At 37.5% G+C, this 20,475-nt stretch overlaps 2 protein-coding genes across 2 annotated transcripts in view; one reads left to right on the top strand and one right to left on the bottom strand.

Annotated features, from left to right (window-relative positions):
- The first annotated feature begins 1,735 nt into the window (after positions 1 to 1,735).
- atoh1c (atonal bHLH transcription factor 1c) lies at positions 1,736 to 2,815 on the top strand. The gene has a single exon (XM_048171380.1). The coding sequence runs from the start codon at positions 2,027 to 2,029 to the stop codon at positions 2,645 to 2,647; it is 621 nt and encodes a 206-aa protein (XP_048027337.1). The 5' UTR covers positions 1,736 to 2,026; the 3' UTR covers positions 2,648 to 2,815.
- A 119-nt stretch (positions 2,816 to 2,934) lies between these two features.
- The window catches only part of waplb (WAPL cohesin release factor b), a 61,586-nt gene continuing 44,045 nt past the window's right edge, over positions 2,935 to 20,475 (bottom strand). The window contains exons 14-20 of the mRNA XM_048171378.1: positions 14,390 to 14,562; positions 12,527 to 12,642; positions 10,849 to 11,013; positions 10,158 to 10,359; positions 8,476 to 8,564; positions 7,446 to 7,541; positions 2,935 to 4,786 (exon numbers count right to left, since the gene is read on the bottom strand). Of these exons, the coding sequence (XP_048027335.1) occupies positions 4,721 to 4,786; positions 7,446 to 7,541; positions 8,476 to 8,564; positions 10,158 to 10,359; positions 10,849 to 11,013; positions 12,527 to 12,642; positions 14,390 to 14,562 (907 nt within the window). The 3' untranslated portion in view covers positions 2,935 to 4,720. The remainder of the gene's footprint in view (positions 4,787 to 7,445; positions 7,542 to 8,475; positions 8,565 to 10,157; positions 10,360 to 10,848; positions 11,014 to 12,526; positions 12,643 to 14,389; positions 14,563 to 20,475) is intronic.

Here is a 20,475-nt window from a genome sequence, read left to right as displayed (position 1 = left end):
GCTTAGATTAAGTCAGGATTAGACCTTAGTTTAATTAGGGCAATTAGAAACATGCATGTGTCCATATTTTCCTTTCTATTTGTTTGTTGCTTGCAAAACATTCTTAATATCTTCGCTACAAGAGATAGATGACATTTTACTGCACATTGGTTCCAATTTTGTATGTACCAGCAGATTTACATGAAAGATTTGCATAACTGTACAGTAGACATTTCCATGTTTTCATTTTCAGGATTGAAGAGACAATTTACTTGTTTCTAGAAAAAGAATGTTTAGCACCTAGAGAGGAAAAGAACAGCATAATTTTGTCATTTTTTCTGTCTTTCTGCAATGGAGGCATTTGCATGCTAACACAATGAAAGTTATGCTTCTGTCAGAAAAAAAAGGGAATGTTTGGCATTGAAAAAAAATGAAAAGGCGCAGTGTCATAACTTGCAACCTTTTATTAAATAATACAGGTTTTCAGTCAAAGTCCTCCTTCAGACCTTTTATCTTACCTTATATGCTTTGCAAAATCTTGCAAATCCAAAACTGTGCAGCAGCTACAACATTGTGCAGGACAACTTTTATTCTTTTACATTGCACTGATAAAAAACCCTGCATGACAGGATATTTTTGGCATAAATATCCAGTGCATGTCAGGGTGTATGCTAAGATTTAATGAATTGTGACAAGTGTCACTTTGCAGCAATATGGGCAGCTCAGGGTTTTGGCTCGTGCACCCTGCAAAATGTGGCTTCACTGGCACCATGTGAAAAGAAGCTGCTACCATCGATTCATCCTGTGTCACTAATCCCCTCAATGAAAACTCGGTTTCATTCGGGCTAGTTTCGCTCTGACAGGCGTGAATCCACCCCAATTTACCCTCTACGTGGGGTTTCCCTGAATGCACCCACCCCACGCTGGTTTGATCTCAGCCCGCGTCTTCGCCTCAATGAGGCGCTTCATTAGCTTTAATATGTGAAGTGTGCCAAGACCTACCCAGCCACATCACGGGCAGGGCATGAATAGCCCCCTCCATGAGCAAACTGAATCTTCTTTTGTTGCTCTTGAATATTGCAGTACGTGGAGTGTGTGTGGGGGGTTTCTGTGCTGGCGGTGTGGGTTCTGTGCGTAATTGGATTAGACTTATTGCTGCGGATGTCGCCTGTCAATTAGACCCTTATGAACTACACTTTATTGCCTGAGAATATTTCATGTACAATGAGCAGATTATATGAACAGACAGAGCAAAAGGCTTTAAATTAAACCGCTATCATGCGTGCATTATTGCAAAAGTCATTATAGACAATATTTATATTTATTTATTGTTTATTTATTTATCTGTTTAAATGTTTGGAACTGATTGCTCTTTGTACTTGTAATTGCAGTTGTGTTTGAAAAATGTCTAAATGTTGAGTTGCAAAATATTAAAGCTAGTGTCATTTAAAAAAAAAAAAAAAAAAAAAAAAAAACTTTCATGTTAAAGATGTTTAAGTTTCAAATTACAAAACCATATATTTTATATATTTACATTTAAAATAAAAGAATATATATATATATATATATATATATATATATATATATATATATATATATATATATATATATATATATATATATATATATATATATATATATATATATATATATATATATATATAAAAAATAAAAGCAGCCAACAAGTGTTAGTTGAGGCTGTAATACACTACTGTGGAAAATAAGAATAAAATGAGGTGTGTGGTGTATAACAAATCCATTTGTTTATTGATATTTGTGTAGCTGTTAAGCAGCGGCAGAAAGGCAGCAGTTATCTGTTTACCTCCTAGTGTCAGGAGGCCCGTCAGTGATCACTCACACGCATCTAATCCACTTTTGATGAACTGGGTTAATAGACTCCCTGTGGTCATTATCAAAGAGACTCATTTCTATTCATTTCTCAGCGCACACGACCCTCGCGCACCCACCCCTCATTACGTGTGTCCTCTCCTCAATAAATACAGCTCTTCTGTGCTCTGAAGTGTCAGTTCATCCTCAAGTGTTCAGCATGCCCCGTCCACAAGGCTCTTACGCGCAGTTAATCTGGAAAGAGGCAGAGAGAGCCCGCTCGGACACACATCCCAGAGCGGCAGAGGGCTGGAGGGAGGAGAGGGCGCAGGGCAGGGCGAGCTGTGACCCGTGCGCTCTCGTCCAGCTCCGGCTCTCCGGACTCGCATATCCCAACGAAGACCAGAGCGCCATCGCTCGAGCCCGGAGACGTCGCAGGCTGGCTGCTAACGCCCGTGAGAGGAGGAGGATGCTGGGTTTGAACGTGGCCTTTGACCGCCTGAGGAGCGTCATTCCTAACGTGGAGAGCGACAGGAAGCTGTCCAAGTCTGAGACGCTTCAGATGGCGCAGATCTACATCAGTACTCTGAGCGAGCTGCTGGAGGAAAGAGACTGCGACCCGGAATTCAGTTACCCGACGTTACCGATGGGCATGCAGGATCAGGTCATTCTGAAGGGTTCGATGGAGACAGAAGAGACCAAACCAGAGCAGAAAACTGTTCCCGCCTGTAGGATAAGATCATATGCTGGGAATTTCAGGCGTCCCACTTGCTGTGACCCCAAATCACCAGAACTCTTAGTGGACTCTCACTATCTGGAGAGGAGCAATGGAGCAAAATAACAGTCTCAGTGTTTTTTTATTTGTATTAAAATTGATTGTTTTTTTTGTTTTTTTTTTTAATTACAAAAACTGTTTTTGGACATTTTGTAGTAAAATATAAATATTCTGTAATTAATGATATATTTCGCCTTTTATGCTACACAAATAAATATTTTCAGAGGAAAAAGCTTGTCTTTTTCTCTTGAGTTCACAATGCATTTGTTAAATAGTTGATTTAGTACCAATAGTTATAATACTTTGCTTAATTATAATATGCCAATCAGACACCAAAAACGACAAGTAAAAAGTACTGAAAGTAGCAATTTTTATTTGCGTTAAAATTATGTACAAGTAACCAAAGACATTATTTTGAAATTGGTACAAATTTCATGTTCCTGCAGTTGGCTTTTCGATAACTCTTACCTCAAAGAACACAACTGAGAAAAATGCAGTATAAAATAAAACAATTGAATTCAGAAAAGTAGTCTATCTAGTTCTCCAACAGCCAATATTTACAGGAGTATTTACAGTTCATGTTGCTTCATTCAGTCCCCCGCTGTGTGACTTCCTGTTGTGATGTTTGGAGCTCACTGACACACTGCAGGACTGTGCCCAGAACTCGACACTGACTACCTACAAAATACAACTCATAGTGTTTCGTGTAACAGAGTGAAATTAAAACAGTTAAGAGCGTGAGAGAGAGAGGAAAAAATGACCCTAGCTTACTTTTGCCAAGCTTTGTGCATTAAAAATGAAGTTATTTCAGTCTAAGCCCATGAAAGGACTGACAACGGCAGCAAAACATCTTGAGCATCTCACAAATGAGCCTCCGTAAAGCTTACTGTTAAGGGCGATCACTTCAGAGGCAAACAAACAATAGAGAGCTTCTGAAAACACAAACTTGAAGACTAGAACGGTTTGGGTCAAAATTGTACTGGCCTTTTCAAAGAGAAGTCAAGCGCTAAGTTCAATCTTGTATTGAAAAATAAACCATAAACAAAGGACAAATTCCAAATTTATGAAACAAACTAGTGAAATGTGGGATGAAAGTTTGTTGTGTGGCTCAGTTTAACGGTTGAGCATCAAGGTCACGGTAGACTGTAACCAGCGCTCTGTAAAACTGCATTTATCGTTTATTCTCACAGCAACTTTGGCTCTAACCAAACCTTGGTAGCAGTGCGTGCGCAAGAATTTTCACAGAACCTGGGTTACTGTGCAACCATGACCCAAAACCCAAGGATGAGATTTCCTGGCTTCAAAAACGCATTTGAATTTATAAAAATTCCCAATCATCTCTCTCATGCACAATACGCTTATGCAGCCAAGCTTTTGCATGATATTAATAAGTTTTACTGTTGATTTTGAGCCTCATAAGGTTTGGAAATCAAGGTTAAGATCACAGTTAACGTTATGGCATTTGGACTATATGGTTATGAGTCACGACTACTAAAACATTCGAAAAACGCTTTGTCCCTTTCCTGCCCTAGCGAAATGGAAAGTGATGTAATTTATTCATTCGCAGACCTCTGACACCGCGCTATCGATTAAAAACGAATTTGTGCAACACAAAGGAAGCGCATCCTGAAGTGAAGAGAATGGATTTGAACCAGGAGGGCATGTCTTCACTGCATTTCAAAGAGGACCAGAATTGCGAATGCTGTTTTGGATTCGCCCTCCAATCGTTCAGGTCAGTGTTGAGCGCTCTTGAATTTACAGACTTGAAAGTGGAATTAAACAAACAGAGGGGGAGACATCCTTTAACAAGTTTTATCAAAGCTACTCTCTATTTCTGCCAATGAAAACAAACTTCCAAGGCGACTGATCAATAGATGGCAGATTAAGGAGGGTTGTGATGCAAGAAACACAATTAAGCCGTGACGAAAACATCTGAAGACGAAACGGATAAGCAACTTGTGACAAACTCAATCAAAACAGCTCCTTTTAATATAGTTCTGTGTGTGATGTGCTTTAAACTTCATTCTTTACAGTCTGAATGAGGAAAGTACTGGTCAATGGTGATGATGGGTTGTTTTCCAGGTGTGTCAGGCTGGGCAGGGGTGTACTGAGGTCTGTGTGTGGAGCTCCGCAATCACACTAGCAGTGTTCCAGATAATCAATGACCCTGGAGATAGACTTCTGGCCCGTGGTGCCCACATCACACTGTAAGGGACACAAAGACAATTGCTCGGTCAATAAGTGTCATTTTCTTATTGGTTTTCTTTCTGAAATGATGAGGCAGAACATTAGTATTAATATTGCTTACATGCTTACACATATACCTACCTACATATATTTCTATATTCATGTTGCATAATTTCTACCTGACAGGCCAATTAATCAGTCGATATTTGCCCATTCTGAGATTATAGTGGTTCAATTTACCCACTCAGACAATTAACAGAAGAGGAATTTCTATCACGGATCAAACTTTATTTTAATGTCACTGTTGAGCATCAAGGTCATGGTTAATTTAATCATTATTGTGTTAAATGAGAAAAGCATCAAATAAATGTCACAAAAAAATTTAGATATACAGTACTGTGCAAAAGTCGTAGGCACGTCAGTATTTTCAACCTCCAAAAAAGGTTTTAAGCCAGTTATTTATATCTTTTGCTGTAGTGTGTCAATGGGAAATATCCATTCACATTTCCAAACATTCATTTTGCCATTAATTGTAATAATCCATTGAGATTTTTACCCAAGTGCCTAAAACTGTATCTTTGCAGGCAGGTTTCTTCAAGCGTCTTAGAGACACGGCCACAGTTCTCCTGGATTTAGTTTGTCTCAGTTTCATCTGTTTCTTCATGTAATCACAAACGGATTCGACGATGGCGAGATCAGATCACTGTGTGGAGCACCGGCTGTTGTCAGACTCCTTGTATATTCAAAAATCTCACTGGATTATTACAATTAATGGCAAAATGAATGTTTGGAAATGTGAACGGATATTTCCTATTGACACACTACAGCAAAAGATATAAATAACTGGCTCAAAACCTTTTTTGGGGGGTGAAAAAAAACTGACGTGCCTAAGACTTTTGCACAGTACTGTATTTCCAGACCAAAACAGTTTGGTTACCAACATTCTTCAAAATATCTTCTTTTATGTTCCGCAAAAGAAAAAGTCATACAGGTTTGAAATGGCACAAGGGTGAGCAAATATAAATAAACAGAATTTTCATTTTTGGGCAAACTATCACCAAAATATGAAATTATTTTTTAAATCAAATGATACTCTAAATAAGAAACTAATACTGCCAGTAGGTGGCAGTAGATGTCTAAATGAGTAAAGCTAGGTGCGCACTGTACGATTTTGGCCACGATTTGTTCGTCCGAGACTAATTTTGAAAATTCTAAAAGATTCCTCTGATCCCAGGCTAAAATCTGTAGTCTTTGGTCATTAGTTTGACATGTTCACCGCCAGCCGATTAAAGACTGTCGATGAAATTTTACCTCCGATGAAATTCTGGCAGTGTCAGAAGATTTGGCGCACAGTCCTGCACTGTGACTTCTCCTACAACATGTGTCAAATTTACTTGTTTTTTAAGACAAGCCATGATGAAAATTAATGAGATTTCTTTGTTAGCCACCATTTCAGTCCCGCATGTAATGCATCTCACAGTCACTGAACGTGTATGGGGTGATGTATAAAACTCCAGACAAGTTTTCATGCGCGCGTCCGTCTTTAACGCGGCTTGACTGTCGTACAGTCTGACATAAATGGCAGCTTAGATACCACAGTGTGACATGAGGATTATGTTTGTACAGTCTGACAAGCAACAATTGCAAAGGACTATTATAAATCGCACAGTGTGGACTCGGCTTAAGTCATCGAGTCATTCATTCATTCGATTTGTTCAAACAGCTGATTCATTCAAGAATGAAGTAAATGGCTCTTTTTATGAATGGGACATTGAATCATTGGTTCACCCAACTGATTCGTTCAAAACGCTGAAACGAATCACTACTGTGTTGCTCGGAGATGCACAACAGTTCTGCTCTGGCTTTATAGGTAATATATGTGTATAATGTATTATTGAACTTGAACAACTTTTTTTATTGAACTGTTGTTCACACACACATACATATATGAAATAAAATCTCATATGGGGCATTTTTGCCCTGATATCTTAGGGGCATTCTAACTACAAATACATTCTATAGGCTAGACCTCACAGTGAGTTGTTGCCCTGCTTCATGTTTGTCACCAATCAACTATATGAAATGTAAGTTGAACTATGAATGTCTGGGGAGGGGTGGGAGAATTAAATTATTTTAACACGCATTTTAACTCCTTCCGGTCCCAACAATGATCCCACCAGTCAATGGGTTTTTGGTTAAATGGCCGAAAATGGGACTAGAGAGGTTGTCATATACATCAAACGTCATCGCAGCAAACTCGCACTTTCCAACTGGTAGATTTTAAATATTGAAAGATTTATTGGAACCTTACTGGTGGTGACACTGAAGTCATGTGACTGCCTATTGTGTTTAGGCTTTAAAATTCATTTATTTGTGTTCATTTGTAAAGATTCTCTTGATGAACAAAATGAGCAAGAATGGTCACAGAGCTTATTTTCTGCAATAAAGCAAACCCAGGGAACCAGGGTGATTTCAGGGTTGGCCCACAAAATGATGTCATCCCTGCAGCACTTATTAACATAATAGCAGCTATATTGAAATAGTTGCAAATTGAGAAATTTCGCTGGTATGGACTACTGAAATTGTTATTTGACAATTATATTATCAGTCACCCTGCTTTTTAGATATCTGCATCGCTCATTGAAATATTATACTGGTCAATTACTTGTGTACTTACTGTAAGGTTCATGAAATTCAAGAACTTCTTCAGCATCTCTGTCATGACTGAAAAATCCCCTTTTGGCAGGTTTTCCCTCACAGTAGTCACATTCATCTGAAAGAGAAACAGAATTAGCAGTGGTTCCTCCTGCGAGGTTACAGTACACTGCAGGCCGGCTCTGAAAGAGAGTCTGGAGATTTTTAAAGCAGGTCTCTGTTGATCAAAGTAGCAGCACTACATCTCTGGCCATCATTTTTTCAGTGCGCTCCAAGTCTCCATGGTACTCAATCTTCAAAAACACATCAAAATCAAATATTTCCCTCTTTCCAAAGGCTTGGATGCCTCCTAACATGAGTCTAAAGTGCAAACAGAATGATGTGCCTTTCAAAAGAAATCCTATTTTGAGTCAATTTGCTTTGTTTTTCAAAAACAGAATCAAACTTGACCTCAAAGTGTGCAAACATGCATCCAAAAGGAAAAGTGGGTGAAATAAACAAAGTATAAATGCCATCTCTTTTTGTTTCTGCGTCTGGGCTGTGTTTATTGGCGAGACAGATAATGGCTGTGTACGTCAGTCAGAAAGCAACAGAGTGGTGTGAAAGAGAAACAGAGGAGTCCATTACAGACGATTCAACAGCCCACCTATTAACGTCCTGAAAATAAAGCCATTAATACTGGCAAACACAACACAGGGGCTTTCTTCTGATACCTGCCCTGAAACTTGAAAACTGCAATTTAGACAAACAACCCTTAAACCTTGCAAAGGTGAAGGAATCTGAACAGCAAAAGCTCTGTGACAGTAAATGCTATGCTTATATTGGTCCAGCCTGGGTTTGTCCTGACATTAAAGAGACTGAGGGCACAAGCGAGCACTTGTTGAGGACTGAAAGGTTTTCTAGATCAAAGGTAGTATTCTTGGCATAGCTAAATGCATACCTTACATGAGGAAAATGAGGAAAATGTAGGTTCTGAGAAGACAGAGAATACAAACCATGTATCAGAGATACAAAATAGAAAACATTGAGGTACGTGAGTGTGTGTTACTTACTGGGCTCCCCTGGCACAGACAGCCCAAAAGCAGTGCAGTGTATGACGCCACAATACTGTCCTCCATGTGCTTGCCAGCATGCTGAAGAGCTGGAGACAAAAATCACAAGACAGATTTTTCAAAATAACTTAAAAACATAAGTGCGCATATTTACTAAAGTTTGAGGCATTTTTCAATAATATGAGCTCAAAAAAAGGAATATTCTATTTATACAAATTAAATGTAACGAAAAATATGTTGTGAAGTTATTTTTATTCACTTTTTTTTTTTTTTTTTTTTTCAAAACAGGATAATTATATGCACAAGCAGCATACACTATACCTGCTTTATTGTTGTTCTTAAAAAAAATTTTTACATGACAGTTTTCAACTAAAAACAGAAAACGTATGCGTTTTGGCTGTTCATTTAAAGGGGTGGTTCAATGCGATTTCACTTTTTTAACTTTAGTGTGTAATGTTGCTGCTTGAGCATAAACATTATCTGCAAAGTTACAGCGCTGAAAGTTCAATACAAACGGAGATGTTGTCTTGTAAAGTTAAGGCATTTTAATGCCTACAAAAACGACCGGTTTGGACTACTACGAGCTTCTTCCCGGGTTGGTGACATCATAAACCCTGCAAAACACTGCCCCTGGGAACACACAACAAAGAGGGCGAGGCCATGTGGCGCAGCATGTGGAAGCGGAAGCGTTGTGTACACCGGACGTGAGCAACGTCAAAATATAATAGAACCCATTATAATCCGTGATATTTTCTACACTGAATGCGGCGCTGAAGACAGCTTCCAGAATCTACACAAGTTTAATGCTGGGTTTGCACAAAGGCTATTACTGAAAGAAGCAGTTCCTACTTTAAAAGCAGAAGCTGCCGTTTATCAGCCCCAAACTGTAAGTACGTTTTATTGTTTGTACATGTCTTTTAAACATATAGTTCTGTTGCTATTTTTTGGTTGCATCAAGGATGTAAACAAAGACCAACTCGTTTTTGCTTCGCTAGCCAGTTAGCTAAATTCTAGTGCATACTTCAACAAACACCAACAAACGTCTATGTTCATAGACAAACAGTTGTTGATGCTATAAATTAAACGCTACCTTTACAAAAATGCTACTACTAAGTCATGTATTTGGCTAAACAGCCAACTGCTTTTCTCACTGCTGTCATTTTTGTTGTGTTTATTTTATTGTTGAAAGCAGCAGTGTGGGTGGCGTCAGGATGTTTGCTAACAGTATATCGCTGGTCACGCATTTCAAACTTCTTTTTACGCATAAACGAAAATGAAAAAGTACTTCGCTGTAAAGTTATCGGGCTTTAAAGCAGAATATACACAGGAAGATAAAGGTCTTGCACAAGCAGCTTTATCTCTGAGGCTGCACTCGATGACTACAGAAGACAATTACATAATATTACCTCTGCATTAGACTAACTGTGTATTGTAACTAGCAGAAACATCAGAAAAATTAACTAAGGCCAATTTTGGGCACCTCAACAGCTTCTCTTTAATCTGTTCCTCCAATTCTAATCAAATATGAAACTTTAACAACAGTGTTACTAAACAACAGCATTCATTCATCTGAGATTCGTCGCCCACCAAAGTGGCTCATGGAGGAAGCTCAATTTCCTGCAATGGCAAAAAAAATATATCTGCATTTTGCTAGTCCCAAGGTATTGTGAGTGAGTATCTACCTTTGTTGAGATCAAGTTCTTCATCCTCCTCTTCCTTCTTCTTGTCCTCTGTGGTGTTGTTTTCTGAAGCCACCCACTGGATCTCTTCATTCGTTTCTTTCCATTCTCCGCTCTGGTCCAATTGGGGCTTTGGCGCATCATTGATGAAGTCATCCGTCTCCGCCTCCGCCAACATGGCCGCATGCTCTCTTTGAAGGAAAAGCTATTCATGCAGAAACAGAGGCAAACTAATTAGTTTAGTTTGTGAACCAATTAGTGAATGAAAAAAATTTGGAAAACAATTTAAAATCACTGAAATTTCTCACCACTAATACTAATGCTGTTCTATTACATCTTTATATTTTTATTACCCCGCACACGCATCAATTAAAACCTTTGTATAAAAAAAAAAACCTCACATTGTGTACACCACAATGTACACCTATGCATAATTTTATTTTATTTACACCAAAAAAGTTTAATGCAGTAACAGTGATGTATGTAGTCATGAAATCAGAGACCTTCATCTTTACAAAATCCGATAACTAGTGGTCCCATTAGATGCAGTTGAGATGCATGCCATTGGATCATTTGGGACACCAAGATCTTAATAATAGGTGTACTAGGTCCTGTTTTTCAAGCTATGAGCCCTTTAAGAGTGAAGCATGGCCATGCAGTAGTAGTTTTTCTGTATGTCTGTGTGTGTTTATACCTTCACCAAAGCAGCGATGGCACCGAGAGATCTCTCAGTCTGCAAATCATCTTTGTCAGACACACACATGGAGTCCCAGACGTCACCTCCCTCCATTTGCAGCTCCACCAGACAGTGTCTGTTCCTTGCGCTGTACTCCACGAGATTAATGAGCAAGCCCAGACCCTACAACCACACACACACACACACACACACACACACACACACACAATGAAATAAACCTCATTTAGATCAACCACAACACAAACAGAAAACCTGGATTTACTTTATCAGTAATGTCATACACAACTGGTTTGCACAAATGCTAACAAAAATAGGGTTATATTTATAGGGTTTTATAAATAAATAAATAAATAAATAAATAAATAAATAAAAATAAATAAATAAATAAATAAATAAATAAATAAATAAATAAATAAATAAATAAATAAATAAATAAATAAATAAATAAATAAATAAATAAATAAATATATATATATATATATATATATATATATATATATATATATATATATATATATATATATATATATATATATATATATATATATATTCAACCCTATATATTTTTTTATTTTTATACACTTAAATTCTAAAAAAAAAAAAAAAATAAAAGATTTAGTAACAACTAAAATTTAACAAAATGTGAAAAACCAATTAATCAGCAATTTGTTTGCATTATAACTTAATGTTCACAAAAAAGTCTCTGCGAAGTTTAAGCAACTAATTAATTTGTTCCTAATGGAAGGAGTGTATTAACGCATTACAATCAACACAATATTAACCACTCTAAAAAGTAATTCAGGGGGCCTGTTACCACAACTTAAATAAATGCATAGCTGCAAATTAAAAAATCTAATTTATTGATTTAATTAAACCTTTGAAGTTTACTTAATACGTTTATTAAGTTTAAACATTATTTTGTTGAGTTCTGTTGACATAATAATGTTGATAATTATATTAACTTAATTTTGGGTCTAATATAAACTCACATTTCTGCTTTAATTGAATGTTAAAAAATTGTTGTCATTTTAAAAATTTTAAAAAAGTTGTAGTAACTTAATGAAATTGTCTTGATAACTTTGGAAACTGTGTATAGTGTATTTCTAGTTCCCAGCATGCTTTGCATGAGACTGGATAAGGAGTCCATTAGTGTTTAATGCTGTTATGTTTGACTTTTAAAAGAGTTTCTGTTATGTTGAAATTTTGGTGGTTACCATTGTGCAGTAGACAAAATGAAGGTAAACGCTACATTGACTCTATAAGCAATAAATGTGTTAATGCCAGTGACAAATAATAATATACTTGTTCATTAAATATGAATGCTAAATAAATTACATTAAGCATGTGTTGTGGATTTTACTGAAATAGATAAACAATTTCATTGGAAGTTGTCATAACTTAAAAAAAAAAATAATAATAATAATAATAAGATGCAAACAGTTGCATCAGTTTTTTTAACCAACAGTTTTACAATTACCAGCAAAATACATCCTCACAAATAAGCATTGTATATATATCTGAAACATCACATAACCTTATTTATTACAAATCTGACCACAGTATGGATTTTTCATTTGTAACATTTGAAAGCACTCTGGAACTCCTAGTGGACACTGCTAGTCCTCACTGAATGTATACCTAACACGGAGTGATATTAGTATAGCTGTGTACTCACCAGGACTCTGATATCGAACCTCTGCTCCTGCGGCAGGTACTGCGGGACCCTGAGCACACAGTTCAGCGCTGTGATGATTAACTCCTCCTGCTCACCTGTCTTTGTGCTGCCCCATTCTACAGACAGAAAACGCACTCAATAGCTGCCGTATATACGAGTTCAAAGTTAGTTAATCAGGGATTTTCTCTGACTGTTGTTATCCAAGCTGCTCACATTTGGCTTATGACCGAGTAGTCCTGCATTATGCTGAAGGGGTTGGCAGCAATACTAGCGAACAGCTAGCCAAAGCAGCACTGCTAACAGAAATCCATTTGGCACATTGAACAAAACCCATGCAAGGAAGCCAAAAGACTCTTATTGACTTTAAGCCTTTCAAAAGCAGAATAACAAACGTTCTATTAGGCATAATGTAATGAGACAGTCACTGCGGCCCAGTCGCCTGATTGTTCAGCTGAACAGCTTCCAGCCCATATTACAGTTCAAGTGTTAGGGAGTAACTAACTAAAAGCAGCAACATAGATCTGTAATGACTAATCGATAATAACCAATAATGTGTATCACTACTGATTAGTTGGATCTGCGTGCTGGAGAACCTCTGTCAGTGACAACACATTACAGTAGTAAAAAAGTTTCATTGGTGAAAAACATATTTGAAAAATGGTGGTCACAATGCTATCGAGCTGCTGTGGGAAAGATTCCAAATTCTTGACTAAAGCCAAGAGTATTCTTCACGTTTTGACGTGAATCGAACGCTGGAATATGCAATCGATTTACAGTTTGGGGAGTGTTGGGGAGTAACTAACTAAAAGCACCAACATTACTAGGTCTATGTGCTGTGAATGGAAAACCCATGTCAGTGATATCACTTTAGAGCAAAGAAAAATGCTTTTCTATGGGGAAAAATGCCTTTGAAAAATGGAAGTCATAAAGCAAGTAGCTAAGGAAAAGGTCCCACAAACACTTTAAACATGGTCATGAGCATATTTCACTGGAGTTCTGTCAGGTGTGTGTGTGTGTGTGCGGTTTAATGCACTTGAGGTATTTCCTCTCCAAGCGTAAAGACTAGCAATTTACATTATCATCAATAAATGTTAGAAATTCACACAAGCATTTATATTTTCAGAAAAAAAGAACAAAAAATTGCCTTAGAGTCACCATTAAACATTCAAACACTACACTAAGTGAGAACATCGATATTTGATGTGCTCTATAAGTATGTGTGTTGATCAAATACCGTACTTGCTTGACACGAAAGAACAAACCTCATTGGTTTGATGCATGTCATTCAAGCATAGTTGAGTTTCCGTAATTCATGGGCCAGTTGCGTAAATATAGCCGCTAAGCTGCATTCTTAAGAACTAGTTTAACCAACTAGCAATTAGTTATTGCTAATCATTCTTACCTTTTCAGATTCAAATTAGACCAAATCTACCTTTTTATGTAACTGACTTAAGTAATAACCAGTCCTGAAGAAAATATTCCCATCTCGCTCGATTCATATGGATTAAGTTTACAATGTCTTTTTGAACGTTTTAAAATGTCAAAAGTTTTGTTGGAAGGAACTTTCAATGGTTGGGGGTGGCAGGTGAGGGGGGAGCAGAAATATCTCAGGTTTCATTAAAAATATCTTAAATTGTGTTTCGCAGATGAACAAAAGTCTAAGTCTAGATGAACAAAAGCGAGAAATTGATGACAATTTTCGTTTTGGGTGAATAAACCCTTTAAGAGTACCTTGCAGCTTGGCAAACTACAGTTTCAAAGTGGCTTTTTCAACACTGTTACATTTACAATAATTTACAATGCATTCCTTCACTGTCAAAGTAGAAGGTTTGTTTTGTTAAATGTTCTGGTCTTTGCACTTACCGTTATCATGTGTGAGGTTTAACAGGACTCCAATGATGGCTCGCATACAGTCTTCTACGGCTTTCCCCACATTGCTGTTGCTGCAGTAGGGCAGCGGCGTGCCTGATGAGCACAGGCCTCTGTTCACCTCTCGGCTGTACCTCTGGATCATCTCCTCACAGTGCCGTAACGCCCTAAAAAAAGTCGAAGATGTCATGTCCGTCCAAATAATAATTATTTTAATATTCAAAAACATCTTGAAGGGACAGTTCGCCAATTTTTTCACATAAAGGTTATTATAAAATTTCAGAAGTCTTGGAATATGTAGTGCATGAGTCAAATTGTTTTTAAGTTTCTTTTTATTCAATTTCATTGTATGAAAAAGCACAGCATGAACATTCTTCAAAATATCTCCTTTTGTGTTTCACAAAAGTCAATCAGTTATATGGGTTCAGTAAAACATGAAAACCAAAAAGTTACACATTTTTGAGTAAATTAAATTAAGATATTGGTTCTCAATTGGTGGGTCTATTCTGATAGCTTGGCAGAGAGCAGGGGGAAAAAAAAATATGCAAATAACAAAATGTAGCTAACCATATAATTGTGCATAGTTAGGATAATAAAATAAAGAGCCTTATCCATGAAAAGGGCGGATGACACTAAAAAAGTTGTGCATCCAATAAAACTGCGGTATTTTGGCACAAATTCACAACTATAGTAAATTAATGCCTCTTCTGTGTCTCATTATAATTCACGAAACTGTGTGTCCTTATCCTAAATGATGACAGTTCTCTTAATTATTCACAACAGCATGTGATGCTTTCCTATGACAGATGCTGTGAGACGTAGATGTTCACGTACAGTAAGTATGAGTGAGAGGAGCATTCATGGATCACAAGTGAGTGTTTTTGCTCTGTAAGAGTTTCTGCGAGGCATAAAATCTCTTCCAATGACCCAGTCTCCTAAACAAAAGGGATTCATCTGCACCTTGACTGTAAAGGGTCTTTAGAGCTCCTTAAAGGGATAGTTCACCCAAAAATGAAAATTTGATGTTTATCTGCTTACCCCCAGAGCATCCAAGATGTAGGTGTCTTTGTTTCTTCACTAGAACACAAATGATGATTTTTAACTCCAACCGTTGCCGTCTGTCAGTCAAATAATGCTAGTGGATGGGAACTTCTACAATAAGAGTAATTAAAACTTGCTTAGACAAGTCCAAATTAAACCCTGCAGCTCGTGACGATACATTGATGTCCTAAGACAAGAAACGATCGGTTTGTGCGAGAAACCGAACAGTATTTATATAATTTTTTACCTCTAATACACCACTATGTCCAACGGCATTCATCACTCGATTCGTTTGGTCTGATCGCGCTCATTGAAGTATATGCGCAAGACATCACTGCCGCTGTCAGAGCGCGATCAGACCAAACGAATCAAGTGATGAATGTCGTTGGACATAGTGGTGTATTAGAGGTAAAAAATGATATAAATACTGTTTAGTTTCTCGCACAAACCGATCGTTTTGTGTCTTAAGACATCAATGTGTCGTCACGAGCCGCAGGGTTTCATTTGGATTTGTCTGTCGTGTTTTATTTACTCTTATAGTCCAAGTTCCCGCTGACTTGCATTATACCACTGACAGACGGCAGTGGTTGCAGTTAAAAATCATCATTTGTGTTTTTCTGAAGAAACAAAGACACCTACATCTTGGATGCGCTGGGGGTAAGCAGATAAACATAAAATTTTCATTTTTGGGTGAACTATCCCCTTTAACATAACTTCTTGAATAAATGCTAAAAAATAAGTCTCAAAAGTTATTAAAAATGGAACAGCGCGTTCATATGTATACTTTTGATTTAAATTAAAGCAGTCACAGGATATGTACACATTTATGCAATTTATGTCAAACTTACTAAACCATGTATAATATTAGGGGTGCAACTGTTCAGATTACTCAAGGTTCGGTTTGTATCACGGTTTTAGGTTCACGGTTTCGGTACGGTTTGGTATGTGCTATATTCAGGTAAAAAATTACTACTGTCAAAAAACAATAAATAAAATAAGAACAAATAATCAAACAGCACAAATAAATACAGTAAAGCAAAGATACAAATAAATAAAGCCCTTCAGGTTTTTCATGTATCCAGTTTTTCAGGTAGAATTTGAATAAAGTAGCTAATAAAATGTAAAACATTGCATGTAATCTTCACTGTATAAATGAAATAAAGATCAATCATTATTAAAGGTGCCCTAGAACTTTTTTTTAAAAGATGTAATATAAGTCTAAGGTGTCCCCTGAATGTGTCTGAAGTTTCAGCTCAAAATACCCCATAGATTTTTTTAAATTAATTTTTTTAACTGCCTATTTTGGGGCATAATTAGAAACGAGCCGATTTCAGGTTGCGGCCCCTTCAAATCGCGTTCTCCGCCCCCTCTCGAGCTCTCGACTCTATCACAGCATAAACAAAGTTTACACAGCTAATATAACCCTCAAAATGGATCTTTACAAAGTGTTTGTCATGCATACTGAATGCATGCGTCGGATTATGTGAGTATTGTATTTATTTGGGTGTTTACATTTGATATTGAATGACTTTGATAGTGCTCCGTGGCTAAAGCTAACATTACACACTGTTGGAGAGATTTATAAAGAATGAAGTTGTGTTTATGAATTATACTGACTGCAAGCGTTTAAAAATGAAAATAACGACGGCTCTTGTCGATGGTAACGATGGTAACTTTTAACCACATTTAACAGTACATTAGCAACATGCTAACGAAACATTTAGAAAGACAATTCACAAATATAACTAAAAATATCATGTTATCATGGATCATGTCAGTTATTATTGCTCCATCTGCCATTTTTCACTGTTTTCCTTGCTTGCTTACCTAGTCTGATTATTCAGCAGTGCACATCCAGACGTCCTGCCCTTGTGTAATGCCTCAATCATGGGCTGGCATATGCAAATATTGGGGCGTGCACCCCGACTGTTACGTAACAGTCGGTGTTATGTTGAGATTCGCTTGTTTTCCGGAGGTCTTTTAAACAAATGAGATTTATATAAGGAGGAGGAAACAATGGAGTTTGAAACTCACTGTATGTCTTTTCCATGTACTGAACTCTTGTTATTTAACTATGCCAATATAAATTCAATTTTTAATTCTAGGGCACCTTTAATTATTAAGTTACTATTCAGTTAAGAGCAATGAGTGATTTCCTTGTCTTTTGTTGTTTGATTAACATTAAAAAAAAAAAACATTCAGACAGCAGGAATGCAAGGGCTGCTGTCTTTTTAAGACAATACACAGATCAGTACACTTATACTGAACACGTGCACTCTTTCTCGAGTGTATAAGTTCACTTAAGACATAAACCGACTATGCTTGCTGGGATACTTGCCAAGCCCGGCATGTAGAAATAATTTTATGTGAATTTATCCATTCAAGAACAAGACTTAAAAGAGACCTCAATATTTGCGCGCTGTACACACACTTTGGATGAGAGCACAAATCATCTCACAGAGCTCGCTTAAGTTCTCTTTCGTGCCTTGCACTTGATCTTTAAATTATATAATATATGTGTTGATTTTGTTGCATGTGATGGTGAATTGCCGCATGCATTTGTGGGGAAACGTTGATGTATTTTTGATGCTTTCCACGGCCACTTTTTTAGCATTTTTCAAAACTGTGATGAGAATTAACTAGTGCTGAAACAGGGGGTTTCAGGACCCTTTAAAACTTGGCACTGTGAAAGACAAAATCTGTCCTGCAGCAAAACCAGCTGAGAAACACTACTTTAAGGACTTTGCAAACTCCATGTGTTATTGTAAGCACAAAAATAACTGCTCTTGATAAATGAAATCATAAATTTAGTCTTTCACAGGGCATCAAAAGCCTCTTAGTGTACCCCGGCACAGTGACGTCACATTAGAACATTTTAACGACTCTAAATCTGGTCCTACAAGTGCTCCATCAGCATTTAAATAATGGCCATTCAGAGTAACACTCGAGATGGAAAAACAGCCTGCAGCATCCTAATGGATCACATTTACACCGCTGCCAGGGTCAGCAGACACTAACACAAGCTGCATTAGCTTTCTCTAGAGGGGGAAAACTTAACTCTTCCTCTCTATTAGTCCCCAAGATGTGTGTGTGAGTGAGATAGCAAGAGAGAGGTAGTCAGCATCCACAGCACAAGCGCTAACAGTATGACCAGCTTCATGCAAAACGCTACTAATGCGCTTAGCATAATGAGAGGTCATTAGCGAGCGAGATGGGAAATGGAGGTAGAGGTTCATGTATTCATCTATTAGTGGGGTCATTATTAATGCAGGCCTGCCGTACTCTCTAATTGAATTAGAGCCAGCTGAATGAGCTCTTCCAAAAGTGTATGTGTGTGAGCTGACTTTGTTGACTCATCTAGATCCTCTTCATAGTCCTGAGCACCCGTGTTTAGTTTGCTGTGCACTCTCTGAAGCATCTGACCCCGTCTAGAGAGCTGGGCCATCAGCTCATAATTACATTAGCAGTGAAAGAGAGGCCAGACTGCCCCAAGCAGACAAGTATGAGCTAGATTTACCATAAATAAATATGCTTTACTCTCAATGTGCAAACTGAAATCTGAAAATGTGAGTGGTACTTGCCCATGTTAAAGGGACAGTTCACCCAAAAATGAAAATTTGATGTTTATCTGCTTACCCCCAGGGCATCCAAGATGTAGGTGACTTTGTTTCTTCAGTAGAACACAAATGATGACTTTTAACTCCAACCGTTGCAGTCTGTCAGTTGTATAATGCATGTCAATGGGAATTCCATCTATAAGAGTAAAAAAAACATGCACAGACAAATCCAAATTTTGACGACACATTGATGTCCTAAGACACGAAACGATCGGTTTGTGTGAGAAATCAAACAGTATTTATATAATTTTTTTTACCTTTAAAACACCATGTCCAACTGCCCTGCGCATCCGGTTAGTGAGGTCTGAATGCGCTCTGACAACGGAAGTGATCTCTCGCACTCATTGAATCAAAGCACGAGACATCACTTCCGTCATCAGAATGCGTTTTCTGACCTCACTAACCGGATGTGCAGGGCAGTTGGACATAGTGGTGTTTTAGAGGTAAACAATTATATAAATACTGTTCAGTTTCTCGCACAAACCGATTGTTTCGTGTCTTAGGACATCAGTGTGTCATCATGAGCCGCAGGGTTTAATTTGAATTTGTCTGTGCATGTTTTTTTGTTTTTTTACTCTTATAGACGAAGTTCCCATTGACATGCATTATACGACTGACAGACTGCAACGGTTGTAGTTAAAAATCATCATTTGTGTTCTACTGAAGAAACAAAGTCACCTACATCTTGGATGCCCTGGGGGTAAGTAGATAAACATCAAATTTTCATTTTTGGGTGAACTATCCCTAATGCCAGGACGCTGCTTCATGGCTGTTTTTTTTTTTTTTTTGAGTGTTTTTTATCGTGTTGCTATCTGGTTGCTAGGGTGTTTGCTAGTGTGAATTCTTACTGGCCCAGCACCCATGTTTAGTTCGCTGTGCACTCTCTGAAGCATCTAACCCTGTCTAGAGAGCTGGGCCATCAGCTCATAATTACATTAGCAGTGGAAGAGAGGCCAGACTGCCTCAAGCAGATGAGCCAGATTTACCATAACAGATGCTTAAATATGCTTTACTCTCAATATGCCAACTGAAATCTTAAAATATGAGTTGTACTTGCCCCTGTAAAAGTCACATGGCAGGGCGTTGCTTCATTGCCGTTTTTTGCTTGTTTGTTTTTTTGGAGTGAGTCTATGTAACGTTTGTTGTCTGTTTTATCATCTGCCAGGCAAGAATTCTGATTGCTCGAAAAGTATGAGCACCATATGAGTTATCATTCATGTCTGTAGCACAAAAAGTGTTTGGTGAATTAAATGCCAAGAATAATGGAGATAAAAATATCAATTCACAACAGTGATTTCTGAAACCAAGGCCAGAAAGTTTTATAATACATATTGTGAAAGGTACAATCATAAAGTAGTCAATATGACTTGTGCACTAGGTGGACTCTTTTATAATGTACATTACGTATACTATACATAAATA

The sequence above is a fragment of the Megalobrama amblycephala genome, linkage group LG20 (assembly GCF_018812025.1).
Source record: "Megalobrama amblycephala isolate DHTTF-2021 linkage group LG20, ASM1881202v1, whole genome shotgun sequence".
NCBI classification, from domain to species: Eukaryota; Metazoa; Chordata; class Actinopteri; order Cypriniformes; family Xenocyprididae; genus Megalobrama; species Megalobrama amblycephala.
Note: the sequence above shows the minus strand (reverse complement) of the source record. Positions and strands in the feature narration are given on the sequence as shown.

Bases quoted from the DNA above. Each gene is read 5' to 3' on its own strand.
- atoh1c (XM_048171380.1), top strand. From the start codon at position 2,027: ATGCCCCGTCCACAAGGCTCTTACGCGCAGTTAATCTGGAAAGAGGCA.